This window comes from Oryzias latipes, chromosome 16 (assembly GCF_002234675.1).
Source record: "Oryzias latipes chromosome 16, ASM223467v1".
In the NCBI taxonomy this organism is placed as follows: Eukaryota; Metazoa; Chordata; class Actinopteri; order Beloniformes; family Adrianichthyidae; genus Oryzias; species Oryzias latipes.
Window position 1 is genome coordinate 31,510,750 of NC_019874.2, and position 14,940 is coordinate 31,525,689.

General features: G+C 48.2%; 2 protein-coding genes across 2 annotated transcripts; both read right to left on the reverse strand.

Moving 5' to 3' along the window:
• Positions 1–4,655: 4,655 nt before the first annotated feature.
• On the reverse strand, positions 4,656–9,172 carry LOC101161579 (apoptosis-associated speck-like protein containing a CARD). Its single transcript, XM_004078414.4, has 5 exons — positions 8,160–9,172; positions 7,844–7,891; positions 7,136–7,162; positions 6,970–6,990; positions 4,656–6,107 (listed from the first exon to the last, which is right to left on the reverse strand). The coding sequence occupies exons 1-5, from the start codon at positions 8,401–8,403 to the stop codon at positions 5,848–5,850; spliced, it is 600 nt and encodes a 199-aa protein (XP_004078462.1). The 5' UTR covers positions 8,404–9,172; the 3' UTR covers positions 4,656–5,847.
• Positions 9,173–10,659: 1,487 nt separating this feature from the next.
• LOC101161830 (sodium channel subunit beta-1) lies at positions 10,660–13,432 on the reverse strand. The gene is made up of 5 exons (XM_004078415.4): positions 13,276–13,432; positions 11,896–12,062; positions 11,550–11,784; positions 10,946–11,105; positions 10,660–10,881 (listed from the first exon to the last, which is right to left on the reverse strand). Exons 1-5 carry the CDS (start codon positions 13,313–13,315, stop codon positions 10,809–10,811), a joined length of 675 nt encoding a protein of 224 aa, XP_004078463.1. The 5' UTR covers positions 13,316–13,432; the 3' UTR covers positions 10,660–10,808.
• Between the last annotated feature and the right edge of the window lie 1,508 nt (positions 13,433–14,940).

The window sequence follows — 14,940 nt, forward strand, 5'->3', positions numbered from 1 at the left end:
GGGTTCAAAGTTGCTGATAAAAAGCTCTGATGACCCAGCATTTTACCTGCACTCAAACACATCGTCAACGCACAGACCTGGAGAATCACAACCCTCTGATCTGTGCGTAAATGTGGTTTTGTGCGTCAGCCGATTGTTGCGTAGATACTAATTAAAGATTTGTGTGTTGGAGCCGTTTTGAATTTGTAGTTTGGTTTAAGCAGCTGTAATTTCGTTAATTGTATTTGTAAGTTTTGATACGTGAGTGTACATGTGAATACACAATTACAAGTCCACAGTTACACACAAAAGAATTACACACACTTAGTTTAATTTCTCCCCAAAGCTTAACGCTTTCTCCAAATCCATAAAGCCCAAATGGACTGAATGAACAAACCCCCATCAACCCTCCAGCCCCCTGAAGAGGGTGTAGAGCCGCTCCACCAGTCCACCAGTCCATGACCTGAAGGGAAACTGTACTGAGGTTTGAGATTCAGTCAAACCTCACAACAAAAAAACGCAAAGTTCATCTTTAGAACTCTGTTTTACTAATATCATTTAGTTTTTTCTAAAACACTTTTTTGTTTTTCATTTTACAATAGAAAGGATAGGCTCCAGCAGATCTGTCTTCTGGGGAGCGCAGGTGCGTCTTAAGGGGAGCGCAGGTGCGTCTTAATGGGAGCGCAGGTGCGTCTTAAGGGGAGCGCAGGTGCGTCTTAAGGAGAGCGCAGGTGCGTCTTAAGGGGAGTGCAGGTGCGTCTTATGGGGAGTGCAGGTGCGTCTTTAGGGGAGTTCAGGTGCGTCTTATGGGGAGTGCAGGTGCGTCTTAAGGGGAGCGCAGGTGCGTCTTAATGGGAGCGCAGGTGCGTCTTAATGGGAGCGCAGGTGCGTCTTAAGGAAAGCGCAGGTGCGTCTTAAGGGGAGTGCAGGTGCGTCTTATGGGGAGTGCAGGTGCGTCTTCTGGGGAGTGCAGGTGCGTCTTAAGGGGAGTGCAGGTGCGTCTTAAGGGGAGTTCAGGTGCGTCTTAAGGGGAGTTCAGGTGCGTTTTAAGGGGAGGGCAGTTGCGTCTTAAGCGGAGCGCAGGTGCATCTTCTGGGGAGTGCAGGTGCGTCTTAAGGGGAGTGCAGGTGCGTCTTGTGGGGAGATCAGGTGCGTCTTAAGTGGAGTGCAGGTGCGGCTTAAGGGGAGTGCAGGTGCATCTTCTGGGGAGTGCAGGTGCGTCTTCTGGGGAGTGCAGGTGCGTCTTCTGGGGAGTGCAGGTGCGTCTTAAGGGGAGTGCAGTGCGTCTTAAGGGGAGTGCAGGTGCGTCTTAAGGGGGGTGCAGGTGCGTCTTAAGGGGAGCGCAGTTGCGTCTTAAGGGGAGCGCAGGTGCGTCTTAAGGGGAGTTCAGGTGCGTCTTAAGGGGAGGGCAGTTGCGTCTTAAGGGGAGCGCAGGTGCATCTTCTGGGGAGCGCAGGTGCGTCTTAAGGGGAGTGCAGGTGTATCTTATGGGGAGTGCAGGTGCGTCTTATGGGGAGTGCAGGTGCGTCTTATGGGGAGTGCAGGTGCGTCTTAAGGGGAGCGCAGGTGCGTCTAAATGGGAGCGCAGGTGCGTCTTAAGGGGAGTGCAGGTGCGTCTTAAGGGGAGTTCAGGTGCGTCTTAAGGGGAGCGTAGGTGCATCTTCTGGGGAGTGCAGGTGCGTCTTAATGGGAGTGCAGTGCGTCTTAAGGGGAGTGCAGGTGCGTCTTAAGGGGAGTGCAGGGGCGTCTTAAGGGGAGCGCAGGTGCGTCTTAAGGGGAGCACAGGTGCGTCTTAAGGGGAGCTCAGGTGCGTCTTAAGGGGAGCGCAGGTGCGTCTTAAGGGGAGCTCAGGTGCGTCTTAAGGAGAGAGCAGGTGCGTCTTAAATGGAGCTCAGGTGCGTCTTAAGGGGAGTTCAGGTGCGTCTTAAGGGGAGCGTAGGTGCATCTTCTGGGGAGTGCAGGTGCGTCTTAATGGGAGTGCAGTGCATCTTAAGGGGAGTGCAGGTGCGTCTTAAGGGGAGTGCAGGTGCGTCTTAAGGAGAGCGCAGGTGTGTCTTAAGGGGAGCACAGGTGCGTCTTAAGGGGAGCTCAGGTGCGTCTTAAGGGGAGCGCAGGTGCGTCTTAAGGGGAGCTCAGGTGCGTCTTAAGGGGAGAGCAGGTGCGTCTTAAAGGGAGCTCAGATGCGTCTTAAGGGGAGTTCAGGTGCGTCTTAAGGGGAGGGCAGTTGCGTCTTAAGCGGAGCGCAGGTGCATCTTTTGGGGAGTGCAGGTGCGTCTTAAGGGGAGTGCAGGTGCGTCTAAAGGGGAGCGCAGGTGCGTCTTAAGGGGAGTGCAGGTGCGTCTTAAGGGGAGCTCAGGTGCGTCTTAAGGGGAGCGGAGGTGCGTCTTAAAGGGAGCTCAGATGCGTCTTAAGGGGAGTTCAGGTGCGTCTTAAGGGGAGGGCAGGTGCATCTTCTGGGGAGTGCAGGTGCGTCTTAAGGGGAGTGCAGGTGCGTCTTAAGGGGAGTGCAGGTGCGTCTAAAGGGGAGCGCAGGTGCGTCTTAAGCGGAGCGCAGGTTGCGTCTTAAGGGGAGATCAGGTGCGTCTTAAGGGGAGTGCAGGTGCGTCTTAAGGGGAGTGCAGGTGCGTCTAAAGGGGAGCGCAGGTGCGTCTTAAGGGGAGCGCAGGTGCGTCTTAAGGGGAGCGCCGGTTGCGTCTTAAGGGGAAAGCAGGTGCATCTTCTGGGGAGTGCAGGTGCGTCTTAAAGGGAGTGCAGGTGCGTCTAAAGGGGAGCGCAGGTGCGTCTTAAGGGGAGCGCAGGTGCGTCTTAAGGGGAGTGCAGGTGCGTCTTAAGGGGAGCGCAGGTGCGTCTTAAAGGGGAGCGCCGGTTGCGTCTTAAGGGGAAAGCAGGTGCGTCTTAAGGGGAGCGCGGGTGCATCTTCTGGGGAGTGCAGGTGCGTCTTAAGGGGAGCGCAGGTGCGTTTTAAGGGGAGCGCAGGTGCGTCTTAAGGGGAGCGCATGTGCGTCTTAAGGGGAGCTCAGGTGCGTCTTAAGGGGAGCGCAGGTGCGTCTTAAGGGGAGTTCAGGTGCGTCTTAAGGGGAGGGCAGTTGCGTCTTAAGCGGAGCGCAGGTGCATCTTCTGGGGAGTGCAGGTGCGTCTTAAGGGGAGTGCAGGTGCGTCTTGTGGGGAGATCAGGTGCGTCTTAAGTGGAGTGCAGGTGCGTCTTAAGGGGAGTGCAGGTGCGTCTAAAGGGGAGCGCAGGTGCGTCTTAAGGGGAGCGCCGGTTGCGTCTTAAGGGGAAAGCAGGTGCGTCTTAAGGGGAGCGCAGGTGCATCTTCTGGGGAGTGCAGGTGCGTCTTAAGGGGAGTGCAGGTGCGTCTTGTGGGGAGATCAGGTGCGTCTTAAGTGGAGTGCAGGTGCGTCTTAAGGGGAGTGCAGGTGCGTCTAAAGGGGAGCGCAGGTGCGTCTTAAGGGGAGCGCAGGTGCGTCTTAAGGGGAGCGCACGTGCGTCTTAATGGGAGCGCAGGTGCGTCTTAATGGGAGCGCAGGTGCGTCTTAAGGGGAGCGCAGGTGCGTCTTAAGGGGAGTTCAGGTGCGTCTTAAGGGGAGTTCAGGTGTGTCTTAAGGGGAGCGTAGGTGCATCTTCTGGGGAGTGCAGGTGCGTCTTAAGGGGAGTGCAGTGCGTCTTAAGGGGAGTGCAGGTGCGTCTTAAGGGGAGCGCAGGTGCGTCTTAAGGGGAGCTCAGGTGCGTCTTAAGGGGAGCGCATGTGCGTCTTAAGGGGAGCTCAGGTGTGTCTTAAGGGGAGCGCAGGTGCGTCTTAAGGGGAGCTCAGATGCATCTTAAGGGGAGTTCAGGTGCGTCTTAAGGGGAGGGCAGTTGCGTCTTAAGCGGAGCGCAGGTGCATCTTCTGGGGAGTGCAGGTGCGTCTTAAGGGGAGTGCAGGTGCGTCTTGTGGGGAGATCAGGTGCGTCTTAAGTGGAGTGCAGGTGCGTCTTAAGGGGAGTGCAGGTGCGTCCAAAGGGGAGCGCAGGTGCGTCTTAAGGGGAGCGCAGGTGCGTCTTAAGGGGAGCGCCGGTTGCGTCTTAAGGGGAAAGCAGGTGCGTCTTAAGGGGAGCGCAGGTGCATCTTCTGGGGAGTGCAGGTGCGTCTTAAGGGGAGTGCAGGTGCGTCTTGTGGGGAGATCAGGTGCGTCTTAAGTGGAGTGCAGGTGCGTCTTAAGGGGAGTGCAGGTGCGTCTAAAGGGGAGCGCAGGTGTGTCTTAAGGGGAGCGCAGGTGCGTCTTAAGGGGAGTGCAGGTGCGTCTTAAGGTGAGTGCAGGTGCGTCTTAAGGGGAGCGCAGGTGCATCTAAAGAAGAGCGCAGGTGCGTCTTGTGAATAATATCTAGGAAAAGCGTAGTTTTTTCCATTTTCCTAAACGGCGCCTCCAGCAAGGAGGTCTTTATTGAGCGCCTTCTATCACCGCGATTGGGGACCAGCACTCAGGTAAGAGTTTGGCAGTGGCGCTGCTGTCGGTGGCGGTGGCGTTGCTGAGAGGGAGGGATGAATTCTGAAAAACTTAAAAGTGTTTTAAAAACACTTATTTAGATTATTTTTCTCTCACTTATCAGGGCGTATCTGTTTAACCCTTGAACACCCAATAAAATACACCCAACCAAAAGTACTTATCATAAAAAATACATCGAAACATGACAACAAGTGATAAATTAGTGGTTTTCTTTATTTGCGACTGTGATATGTGTAGCAAAATAAAAAAAGTAAAACAAAGCAATTTCCTAAAAACAAACTCAAAAATTATAGAAAAAAATCCTAAAAAATATTAAAGTGATGTGGAAACTTGGTCTCTAGTCCCCCTGTGCCTGGGACTCGTGAGCCTTCCTGATGAAGACGCAGACTCCTGAAAACGCCACATGTTGAAATTCACGTCAATAATTTTGCTCGGGTGAAAATAATCCGGCGATGGTGCTCTAGGGTTAAGAAAGTGGAAAAAAATAAACGTTTTTTCTAGATGTTATTCAAAACCTGGGTTCAAAGTTGCTGATAAAAAGCTCTGATGACCCAGCATTTTACCTGCACTCAAACACATCGTCAACGCACAGACCTGGAGAATCACAACCCTCTGATCTGTGCGTAAATGTGGTTTTGTGCGTCAGCCGATTGTTGCGTAGATACTAATTAAAGATTTGTGTGTTGGAGCCGTTTTGAATTTGTAGTTTGGTTTAAGCAGCTGTAATTTCGTTAATTGTATTTGTAAGTTTTGATACGTGAGTGTACATGTGAATACACAATTACAAGTCCACAGTTACACACAAAAGAATTACACACACTTAGTTTAATTTCTCCCCAAAGCTTAACGCTTTCTCCAAATCCATAAAGCCCAAATGGACTGAATGAACAAACCCCCATCAACCCTCCAGCCCCCTGAAGAGGGTGTAGAGCCAGTCCACCAGTCCATGACCTGAAAGGAAACTGTACTGAGGTTTGAGATTCAGTCAAACCTCACAACAAAAAAACGCAAAGTTCATCTTTAGAACTCTGTTTTACTAATATCATTTAGTTTTTTCTAAAACACTTTTTTGTTTTTCATTTTACAATAGAAAGGATAGGCTCCAGCAGATCTGTGACCCAAAAGATCCACTGGGTTCTCAAGATAGATGAAACTGAGATTTTATTGTGAAATTTAAACTTCAAAGAATTAAACGAAGACAGAAAAGCTGTCAGTCAAACTGTGGAAACGTGACATTGATAAAAACAAACAGCATTTGTGGCGAGATGATTGCTTTAGCTTTAAAAACTCTTGTAGGTTTTTTTTCCTTTTGACTTTCAGAGCAGGTCTCACAAGAACTGTTCAGATGAAGATTTGTTCCTTAACTCTCCTGAAAACATGGAGTTCAGTTTTCCAAAAGCTCATCGATGAGAAACGGCTGCTCCTCCTTCAGGAAGTTGTAGAAGATCTCACAGGTGGCTTTGCTCTTCAGATACGGCCCCATCAGCAGTTTACTCATCCTCCCTCTGTCGGTAGGCAGAGCTTTGAATTCAGAATAGGAATGACCACTGAGAACTTTGTGATGGAGGAGTAGATCAAACAGAGGATCAGTGTCGGTCAGTCTTTTGATCAACTCCATCTTATATTTTTCCACAAACTCTTTTGCTGAGGAAAGAAAAGACATTTAAGAAACAAAAAAGAAAACAAAACTGTTAAATTGAAAGTCTATTGACCAAATCTATAGGAAAAGTCAAAGGTTTGCAGCCCCCCCCCCTCGTCTGTTTACAGGAAGAACAAAGCTGACTGTCAGAGCTGCTTCCTGCTCCAAGAGAACAGAGAAATATCTGACTTCTTCTGCACTCGTCCAGTAAGCAGAACTTCTTCTTCGTCTGACATTTCACTGTTATGGGCGTGGCTAATTAGGGTGTGGTTGCGTGTCGGCTGGACGGTGGTTTCTTTTTAGTCTTTCAGAAAGAATAAAACTGAAGCGGCTCCAAACGTGTGCAGCGTGTCGACACTGTTATGCATTGCGGCATTGCGACGCTGTTGCAGTACAGCACCAGCGCGGAAGTGTGCTGCAGACGCTTTCTCTGGTCTTGCAGGGTCTAGAACAGGGGTCCTCAAATCCAGGCCTTGAGGGCCGATGTCCTACATGTTTTCCAACCAAGCTGCCATTGAAGATCCTTATTGGCTAAACACACCTGATCCAGGTAACCAGCAGCAGTTGAGACAGGATTTCTGAGAAACCAGCAGGAGAACCGGCCCTTTAGGCCTGGATTTGGGGACCCCTGGTCTAGAATAACCTCGGTCCAAAAGGACAACATTGTCAAACCAACTGGACTGGTTCTGGTCCTACAACAGCCGTTCTTTACAAATGCCCATCCTGAAAGGACCGTTAGCCCCTAGGTGTGCAGGGCAGCAGGAGGGGAAACGGGTTAAGGTTTCTTTGCTGTCTTTCATCAAAGTGATGACTGTCGGCCAAACTACATTAATGTCAGATTCACACCAAAAACATGCCGTGACTCACCTGAAAGAGATCCACCTGGTGCTATTGGTCAAACAAGAAAAAAAACACGGTTAGACTGGGAAACAGGATCCCACTAATCCAGCAGTCAGATCAATGGGGCAGACGGTAATGACTGATTTCTACAGCTGACTGTCTCTGACTGACACAGAAAACGTGAAACACTTACAGGGGGCGGGGTTTGATGGGGCTGGACCTATGATGAGAAAAAAACAGATTATAAAATCAGGTCTAAACATAAAAAAGTAGGATTATCAATAAGTGTCTTTCATGACTCAACACATAAAGACATTTAACAGTCAAAGCGACGTTCCAGAGCTGCTGAGAGTTTCTATCTGAACCTCATGATGAGCAAACTTTGACTTCCTGCTGCCGCTAGAGGGCGACTGAATCCCTCTAAAGCTAAACCAGTTACCAGCGTCAGAGGTTTCACTTTGACTTGAAAAAAAAAAAGATCAAGTGTGGAGGATTACAGGAAGGAGATGAGAGGCACTTCCTGTTTGGTCGACCGTCACAGGAGTTTACTCATTGTCCAGACAAACCAAAGATTCCTGAATCTGTTCTGGCTACTCTAGAAGCCGCTTCTGGAGTAGCTAGAACATCGTGGAACAATCAGCATGTTGGGAATTGAATCATCAACACAAACTTTGGTCAGAGTTGCTGACCTTTGAGGCCGGCCTTTGTCATGGTTTAACACAGCACCAATGATACCTGAAGACTTCAGCAGCTTGTTAACTTCTATTCTGTTTTTTTCTGAATGTAGTGACTCATAAAGAGAAAGCTGAGCACAAACAGAAACTCTCAAAGCTTCTCGTGTTTTTCCTGGATCCACATCAACAAACAGAATCTTCTGCTGCTCGCCATGTAGCCCTTTTACCTGATGCAACAGGTGCTGGTACAGGTGCTGATACAGGTGCAGATGCAGCTGTAACACACAGAAGAACATTTTTAACAGCATTGAAGCAGATGGTAAACCAGAACTGTGACAGCAGAAAAGATGACGGTCTCTTTTCTTAACAAACTTCCAGCAGTTTGAGATGAGATGAACAGGAAGTTAAGAGAAATTCAACAAACAATGATTAAGAAGTTGAAGAAAAAATCTTCTTTGCATAGTTTGGATGTGTAAAGTTAAACTAAATCAGAATCCAGGTTGAAACTGAATCCACACCACCCTAAAGGACAGAAACTCTTACCCAGCTGGTCTGCAAAGCCGCCCAGATTCGCCTCTCTGAGAACCTCCACAGCCACACTCAGGACGTTCCTCTCAGAGAACACGTTCACCATCACATTAGTGACTTCAATGACGCCCTTTCCCTCCACCTGGTTTTTGTAAACACGCGGTTCTCCTTCTCTGTCCAGCAGCTCACTGATGAAAGCATTAAATTCATCGCTGGAGAGACTCTGCAGACATTTCTTCAGAGCTTTTTTGGCCGACATTTTTCACGGCACAGACGTTCTTCCACGTTCCTCAGGTCTGCTCTGATTGCTTCTCATGGGGGAGGAGGAATAAGAAAAGACGGTGCCTTCAAGTGCAATAGGAAAAATTTATTTCACAACAACTTCCATGTTTTATTTAGAATCTAGGTTGACAGTGAATCAATTTTTAGAGGTAAATCAGTTTCTGCAGAGCTGGATGAAGAATTACATCATCTGAATTCAGCCATCCATTTTCCAAACCTGTTTAATCCCTTATTTTTCCGCAAAGAGTAAAGTTGTCAAGACATAAATGAGAAAATTATCATAGTTTAAATTATGATTTTCATTGATAAAACCAGATTGAACCTCAGGAAATGAAGACTTTCCAGTTGATTTAGGAACAGAAACAAAAGCAGGACCACGCCGGCGTGGAGGCGGACAAAGTTCTGATGAAGTGAACAGGAACTCTTGTGTAACCGACACACAACCACACACCTGCATGCCTGTCATGGTACAGTTTGGTTTTTAGTCATGTTCTGAAACATTCTTGTCAAAGCCAAACATGTTTACTGGACCAGCTTGTCTGTTTTATGTCAATCATAGGTGTGTTCTGTAACAAGAACCAACAGATCCGTGTTGTTCAACCTGTATAAGCTACACTTCAGAAACAAAAAACTACTAAACACAAAAAATACTTCAGTACATTTTTGTTCATTTACACAGAACAATAAACTAAAATCTAAAAATATTTTTTCTTTAGCAATATGTGAGTTGATGTGAAGTTTTCATCATTAATTCAATTCAATTTTATTTGTATAGCCCAAAATCACAACAACAGTCGTCTCGATGGGCTTCGAAGTAAAACATGAAATCAAAAGGATCACGAATACAAAGAGTTCAATAGGAAAATACTAAAATGAACTAACAAACTGACTAAGCTATACTGGCATCCCTGCCCTTAGACCCCCCTTCGCGGTAATTAATAATGATATCAATATGAAAAATTAGTAACTGTAAGTATAGTAACTGTATAGAAAACATCATTACAACGTAATAGATCCTATTTGTAAAAGTCTGCAAACGTTGCAGGAAGAGTGCATCGGTGGTCCTTAAACTCTAAAGGAAGACTCGTTTCTGAACTTGGAGGGGTTCATTCTCATTCCAGTGGCTCAACCCTGGACCTTAAGCAGCCTCAGTCCACTCTGAAGGTCCTGGTTTGATTAAGGCAACACGACATCATCTGCAAAGAACAGAGATTAAATCTTGTGGTTTCCAGAGCAGAACCCTTGGTTGAACCAAGAATTTCTGTCCGTAAAGATCATGAACAGAACCAGCCATGAAGCCAGAGTCCAGTTTGACTTACTACCAGCAAGAAGAACCAAAATCTTGCTGTGGTTGTCCAAAGACCAGATTAGCTTTTGTAGGGGGCTCTTGACTGCATATTCTCAGACAACGACCCACCGAACACCACGAGAGACAGGACCAAACATTTTCCCCACCTGGATTAGATGTATAAATTCTCAAGATCCCTCAGTCTGAGTAAGGTGTGGAGCCTAGCCACTGTTCCTGCTGACAAATTTTTCTCTCAAGTATTTTGACATGGACTCCCTCAGAGATGCTGGGGCGTGTTATCCCACCAAAGTTGGACCTTCTGGGTCCTTTGCTTGAAAAGAGGGACCACCATCCCAACCGCCATGAGATGCTGTAAAGGAATGTCGTCTAAAACAGCGTCACAGCAGCCAGAGAGTTGAAGAGCTCAAGGCAAGATTTAGAGGATTCAAAGTGTTCCTTCCACCTCCCCACAACGTCCTCATGTCAACAGCTCACCACCAGCACCGTAGACAGAGTAAACATCATCTCCCTTCCCAAGCACCAAATAGTTTGCCAGAATTTCTTTGAGGCGGACCGATAGTCCCTCTCCATGGCTATCTTGAATTCCTCCCAGACCTGAGTTTTTGACTCTGCAACTGCCTGGGCTTGGACTGCAAATACCCATCAGGCCATCCAGGCTTTACAGGACTCCTTCTTTTGCTTGATAGCGTTCTTAACTTCCACCGCAAGGTTTATGGCGCTCCAACATGACCACGGCTTTTATCCACTGCATTGACAACACAGGTAGAAAACATGGTCTATTTGGACTCGATGCCTGCAGGTTCCCTCGGTACCTGGTTTAAACTCTCACGGTTGTTGGAGTTGAAGACCCTTCTGATGATGGTGACAGCCAGACGTTCCCGACAGAATCTGTTGAGTCTTTGAGCTCCTCACATTAAAAGACACTTTATATAAGCATCAAAATTTTTATTTACATTTTGCATTTCCTGAGAGGAAGTACATTTCCTGCACTGAACTTCTCTTATGAAAAAAAGAAAAACAAAGAATACTATTAAAAGAACATGTTTCTGTGGACTTCTGTGTTGAAGCCATCATCACTCCAAAGACGCCTTCCTGTCGAGTTTCTCCGTCTGGTCTCCTCCACCGTTTTCCTTTTCCTGCAACAGTCTGGAAACAGAAAACTTGAATCCTGAATCTGTGAAACATAAACCCGGTAAACGAAGTGACTTACTCGGCCTGAGCTCTCAGGGCCTTCCTGGCCTCGTGCCTCTCGTGCTCGTCCCAGATCTTCTTGTAGCAGTAGATCAGAACGGCGATGAGCCACAGCTGCAGCCCCACGATCAGCACATACATCATAATCTCAGAGACCACAGCGACCAGCTCCGGACTCGCTGAAACAACCAGAGCCAGCGGTGGGACGATTGTTTTTTCAATGAAAAAAACACATCAGTGTGTAAATGTGTGTGTTAATGGGTGATTGGAACTGTGACTGGAAAGTATGTATGACCTTTTTTATAAGCCGCACATATCACATTAAAATTCTGTAATTGGAGTACAAATCACAAGTGAATTGCATATAAACAGAGCAAAAATCACGCACGGTTCATATTTTACGTTGATTCTTTATGTGTCGGACTTTTGCCCACTTCTGTGATTTGGTAAAGCAGAGCTGGAGCGGCCTTTTTGTTCAAAATGAACAGTTCAGTCTGCCTGGCTGTGGAGCAGTTCTCTGTGTGACGTAGATTTGCCAGGCAGAAGCATTTGTGGGAACACACCTCTGTAGAAGGAGATAGAAACAAAACCTGAGGCTGAAAAACTGCAGCAGCCAGCCTCACCTTCAGCCACTACTGTGAGCTCCACCTCTTTCTCCACGATGACCAGCTGGTGAGACAGGGACAGCAAAAGCGTGCGGCGGAAGGTGCAGCGGTAGGTCCCCGTGTCATTGAAGGTGACGTTCTGAAGGTAAACGGCGCCGGTCTGCACATCGGGGTTGAGCGTCCCATGCCACTCTAGGCGGTCATGGAAGTCCGGATGAAAGACGGTGGCGTTGGGATGGTCATAGTGGAAAATCTGGGAGAAGGAGACAACGGCGTGGTGATCTGTTTCCTCACAGAAGCCTCAGCTGCAGGAAATGACCCTCATGATCCAGAATGGGTGAGGTTTCAGGACGGCTGGACTCACATGCCTGAACTTCTCCTCTCCGGCTGGCTTGAAGTGCCAGTCCACCGTGGCCCGAGCGGGAACCTCCTCCCGTGTCTTACAGGAGATGCAGCCCAGCAGGAATCCTCCCCCGGCCACAGCTTCAGTCTCAGAGTCCACCTCGGCACAGCCGCCGTAGCACTCAGACACTGCAGTGGAAAATGGGCGGGTGGTGGGGGGAACAGGAGGAAGAGGAGAGCAGGACAACACGCTAACAGAAGGTTCTGGTGAAAACCTGCATCCTCCAGAGTTTATCCTGGATTTGACCACAAGAGCACAAATAAATGGACCATCAGCATTTCCCTGGGGGGCACTGGGGTTCTCCGTCCCACCCATTGACTGTATTTGAGAACTGGACAGACCTCCCTGGCGTTCCAAACAGGAAGTGATTCGAAGAAGCCAAAATCCCAGACCACAATAGAGAAATAAACAGCTGTTGGTCAGAAGAACCGTTCTGGGTCTGATCCCTTTTTTAACATCTTCTTGATAATCCTCTTTTTCTTTTCATGAAATTTCTTCTGTAGTTTAAGTTATAAAGTGGCCAATCAGATGCCTCAAAGAAAGTAGGCGGAGCCTGCGGGCCCCCACGTCCAACGTTCAAAGTGTTTGATGAATTTGGTGCAGCCCGCTTTGAAGTGGTAGGAGTGTGGCCTTCCAACAAGCTCACTCCTGATTGGTAAGAGTGGTTGCCATAGAAACATTGGACCAATCACTGCTTACCGGCTTTGTCTGGCTCCAACATGGTGGCGTCCGTATTCTGGAAAAATGGCGACTGAATTGACTTCATTTGGTTGGAGCTGGAAGTGAAATGTTTTCTGTGGATGACGTCACTCAGTCCAGTTCTCGGAGACAGACAAGGGTTTCACCACAGAACTTTCACCTTTGGTGCATCCCAAAGATGATTAAAACTAACTACAGATTCCCGAGCTCCTGCCAGTTCCTAGGAGAGAGTCAACCACCAAATGTCTCCTACAGCTACCATGAAGGCTGCTCCGTCTCCCTCCCCATGGGGAGGAACAGACTTTCAGAAGCATTTCTGCAAGTGTCTCCAGTCGAAACACAAGATGATCAGCGAACGCTTGAACTGTGGTGTTCCTCAGGGTCTGTGGCCTTCCTGTTCTCTCAGCAGGTTTACCAAAACCCCCAGAGCCTCCTCTGAAGGTTCTCAACCAGCAACCTTCACGTTTGTACTTAGGAAGCAGAGAGGGCAGACCTTTGTCTGAAGATGAGAGCAGCATCTACAGATGAAGCATCCTCAGCTTGTTCTGGGGCTGAGTTTGGACTTCAGACATTTAAACTCAGTCCTTCCTCCTCAAGCTCAATAAATCCTGCTGTCAGCAGGCAAACGGGTTCCGAACTCACCCAGAAGGCTGAAGACGACGAAGACTGGAAGCTGGTTCATGGTTTCTGCTGGAGCGGCTTGGGAGCTGCAGCTTCTCCGAAGGGTCTGCAGAGTCACGTCACTCCTCCTGGTTCAGGAACAAGTCCATCTCCTGTGTGAGGAACGGGTCGGTCCACGACAGCCTCAGAGTCCAGAGGATTTTTTAAGAGTGTAGCTGTGTTTGCCTGCAGCCCCCGCTGACTTTCTGCTCCTAAATTTAGACCCCGAGAATCCAGGAGATTTGAACGCCGTGAGAGTGGACAGCCGGGAAGAAACCCGAGAAGACGAGGTTGGTCCGTGACAGCGGCGTGACCGTCCAGAGCCGGTCTGGAAGCCGCTGCTTCTGATCCATGACCTGCTTTTGGGAAAAACCAGGTTTTGTTTGGGAGGTGGGACCCTTCCACACATGCTTTGTTACATAAATAGTCGGTGTTGTCTCTGCTTTGTTTTCACCTCATTTTCCTTCATCACAGCAACAGGTCTGCCATGCAAAAGCAACCCCCCCCCCCCCACCCCCCACCCCCCAAAGTGATTTGTTAAACAAATGTGCAGCAAACAGGCTTCTTCTGGTGGGTTTGAACGCAGCGCGATGAGTTTGTGTGTTTGCCTGAATGCTGCTGTGTTTTGCAGATCAGAGGTCGCCCTCGTCCTGAAGGCTGGGGGGGTCGGAGCTCCACTGGAGGACGCGGCGGCAGAGATGACGTGTTGTGTCACTGAAGGACGTGTTTGCCTTCCAGCTGCTCTGTTTGCGGCTGATTCACTCTCTTTGAATTCAAATGGGGTGGCTCATTTTCAGTACGGCTTTCCAGTGTAAATGTTCTTGTATTGAAATAGTTGTGAGTGTTCTGGGGGTGTTCCATAAATCCGAATGAAACTGACTGACAGCAGGAGGTTTTTAATGCATTTTAATCAGATAAAGGCTGTTTTTTTGCTGTCATCTGGTCGGGAGATAACCACCGTCACAAACCTGCTCTGAAGCAAATGAAGGACAAACCTTGAAAAAAGAAACATCCCTGACTTCAAACAAGTGTCCTTAATGGTTTTGGAGGTTTCAAACATGAACCAAATGAACTCTTCCTGTTTTATCTTACTGTTACAGACTTAAAGACCCACTCCAACAAAAATGGTGTTTGATCGTGTTCTTCTAGCAATTTCCTGAAGATGGAGGACATAGATAAAGAAAAGTTTAGCTCAAAATTGCATTTCTGAGGAATATTTTCATTTAATTTTTTGTGAATCAGGAGCAAATAGAAAAGTGCAGTTTGAAAAAGATCTTATTTGTGACGTAGAAAATACACTGGGTGGCCACCAGCTCCCTGCTCCGCCCCCTTCTGATACAAACACCAGCAGACAAATAGATCCAGGAACGTCTTTGTTTCTCCTCATTTGAGCTAGAATCTGGATCAGAACTGGACGGCTGGACAGGTCTGATGTTGCTGCCATTTTTGGTGCAACAATTGCACATGTTAGGTTGGGGGTGTGAGGGCTTGATAGCAGCAGAGATGGTGAACATGAGGGATGATGGGAAATCTGCTGGGACAGAGAACAGCTGGAGTATTTAGATTGATAGCTGGATGGACGGATGGGTGGGTGGGTGGGAGGACGGAAGGACCAGCAGACTGTGTCCTCTGGAGACCAAACTGTGT

What these genes read in the sequence shown, in the direction of transcription:
- LOC101161830 (XM_004078415.4), bottom strand. Translation starts at nt 13,315, where the DNA reads ATGAACCAGCTTCCAGTCTTCGTCGTCTTCAGCCTTCTGG. An exon ending in CGTCGTCTTCAGCCTTCTGG is followed by an intron (nt 12,063 to 13,275) that starts GTGAGTTCGGAA and finishes TTTCCACTGCAG; the next exon opens with TGTCTGAGTGCTACGGCGGC. An exon ending in GCTCACAGTAGTGGCTGAAG is followed by an intron (nt 11,106 to 11,549) that starts GTGAGGCTGGCT and finishes TGGTTGTTTCAG; the next exon opens with CGAGTCCGGAGCTGGTCGCT.
- LOC101161579 (XM_004078414.4), bottom strand. Translation starts at nt 8,403, where the DNA reads ATGTCGGCCAAAAAAGCTCTGAAGAAATGTCTGCAGAGTCTCTCCAGC. An exon ending in CGGCTTTGCAGACCAGCTGG is followed by an intron (nt 7,892 to 8,159) that starts GTAAGAGTTTCT and finishes TGTGTGTTACAG; the next exon opens with CTGCATCTGCACCTGTATCA. An exon ending in ACCAGGTGGATCTCTTTCAG is followed by an intron (nt 6,108 to 6,969) that starts GTGAGTCACGGC and finishes TTCTTTCCTCAG; the next exon opens with CAAAAGAGTTTGTGGAAAAA.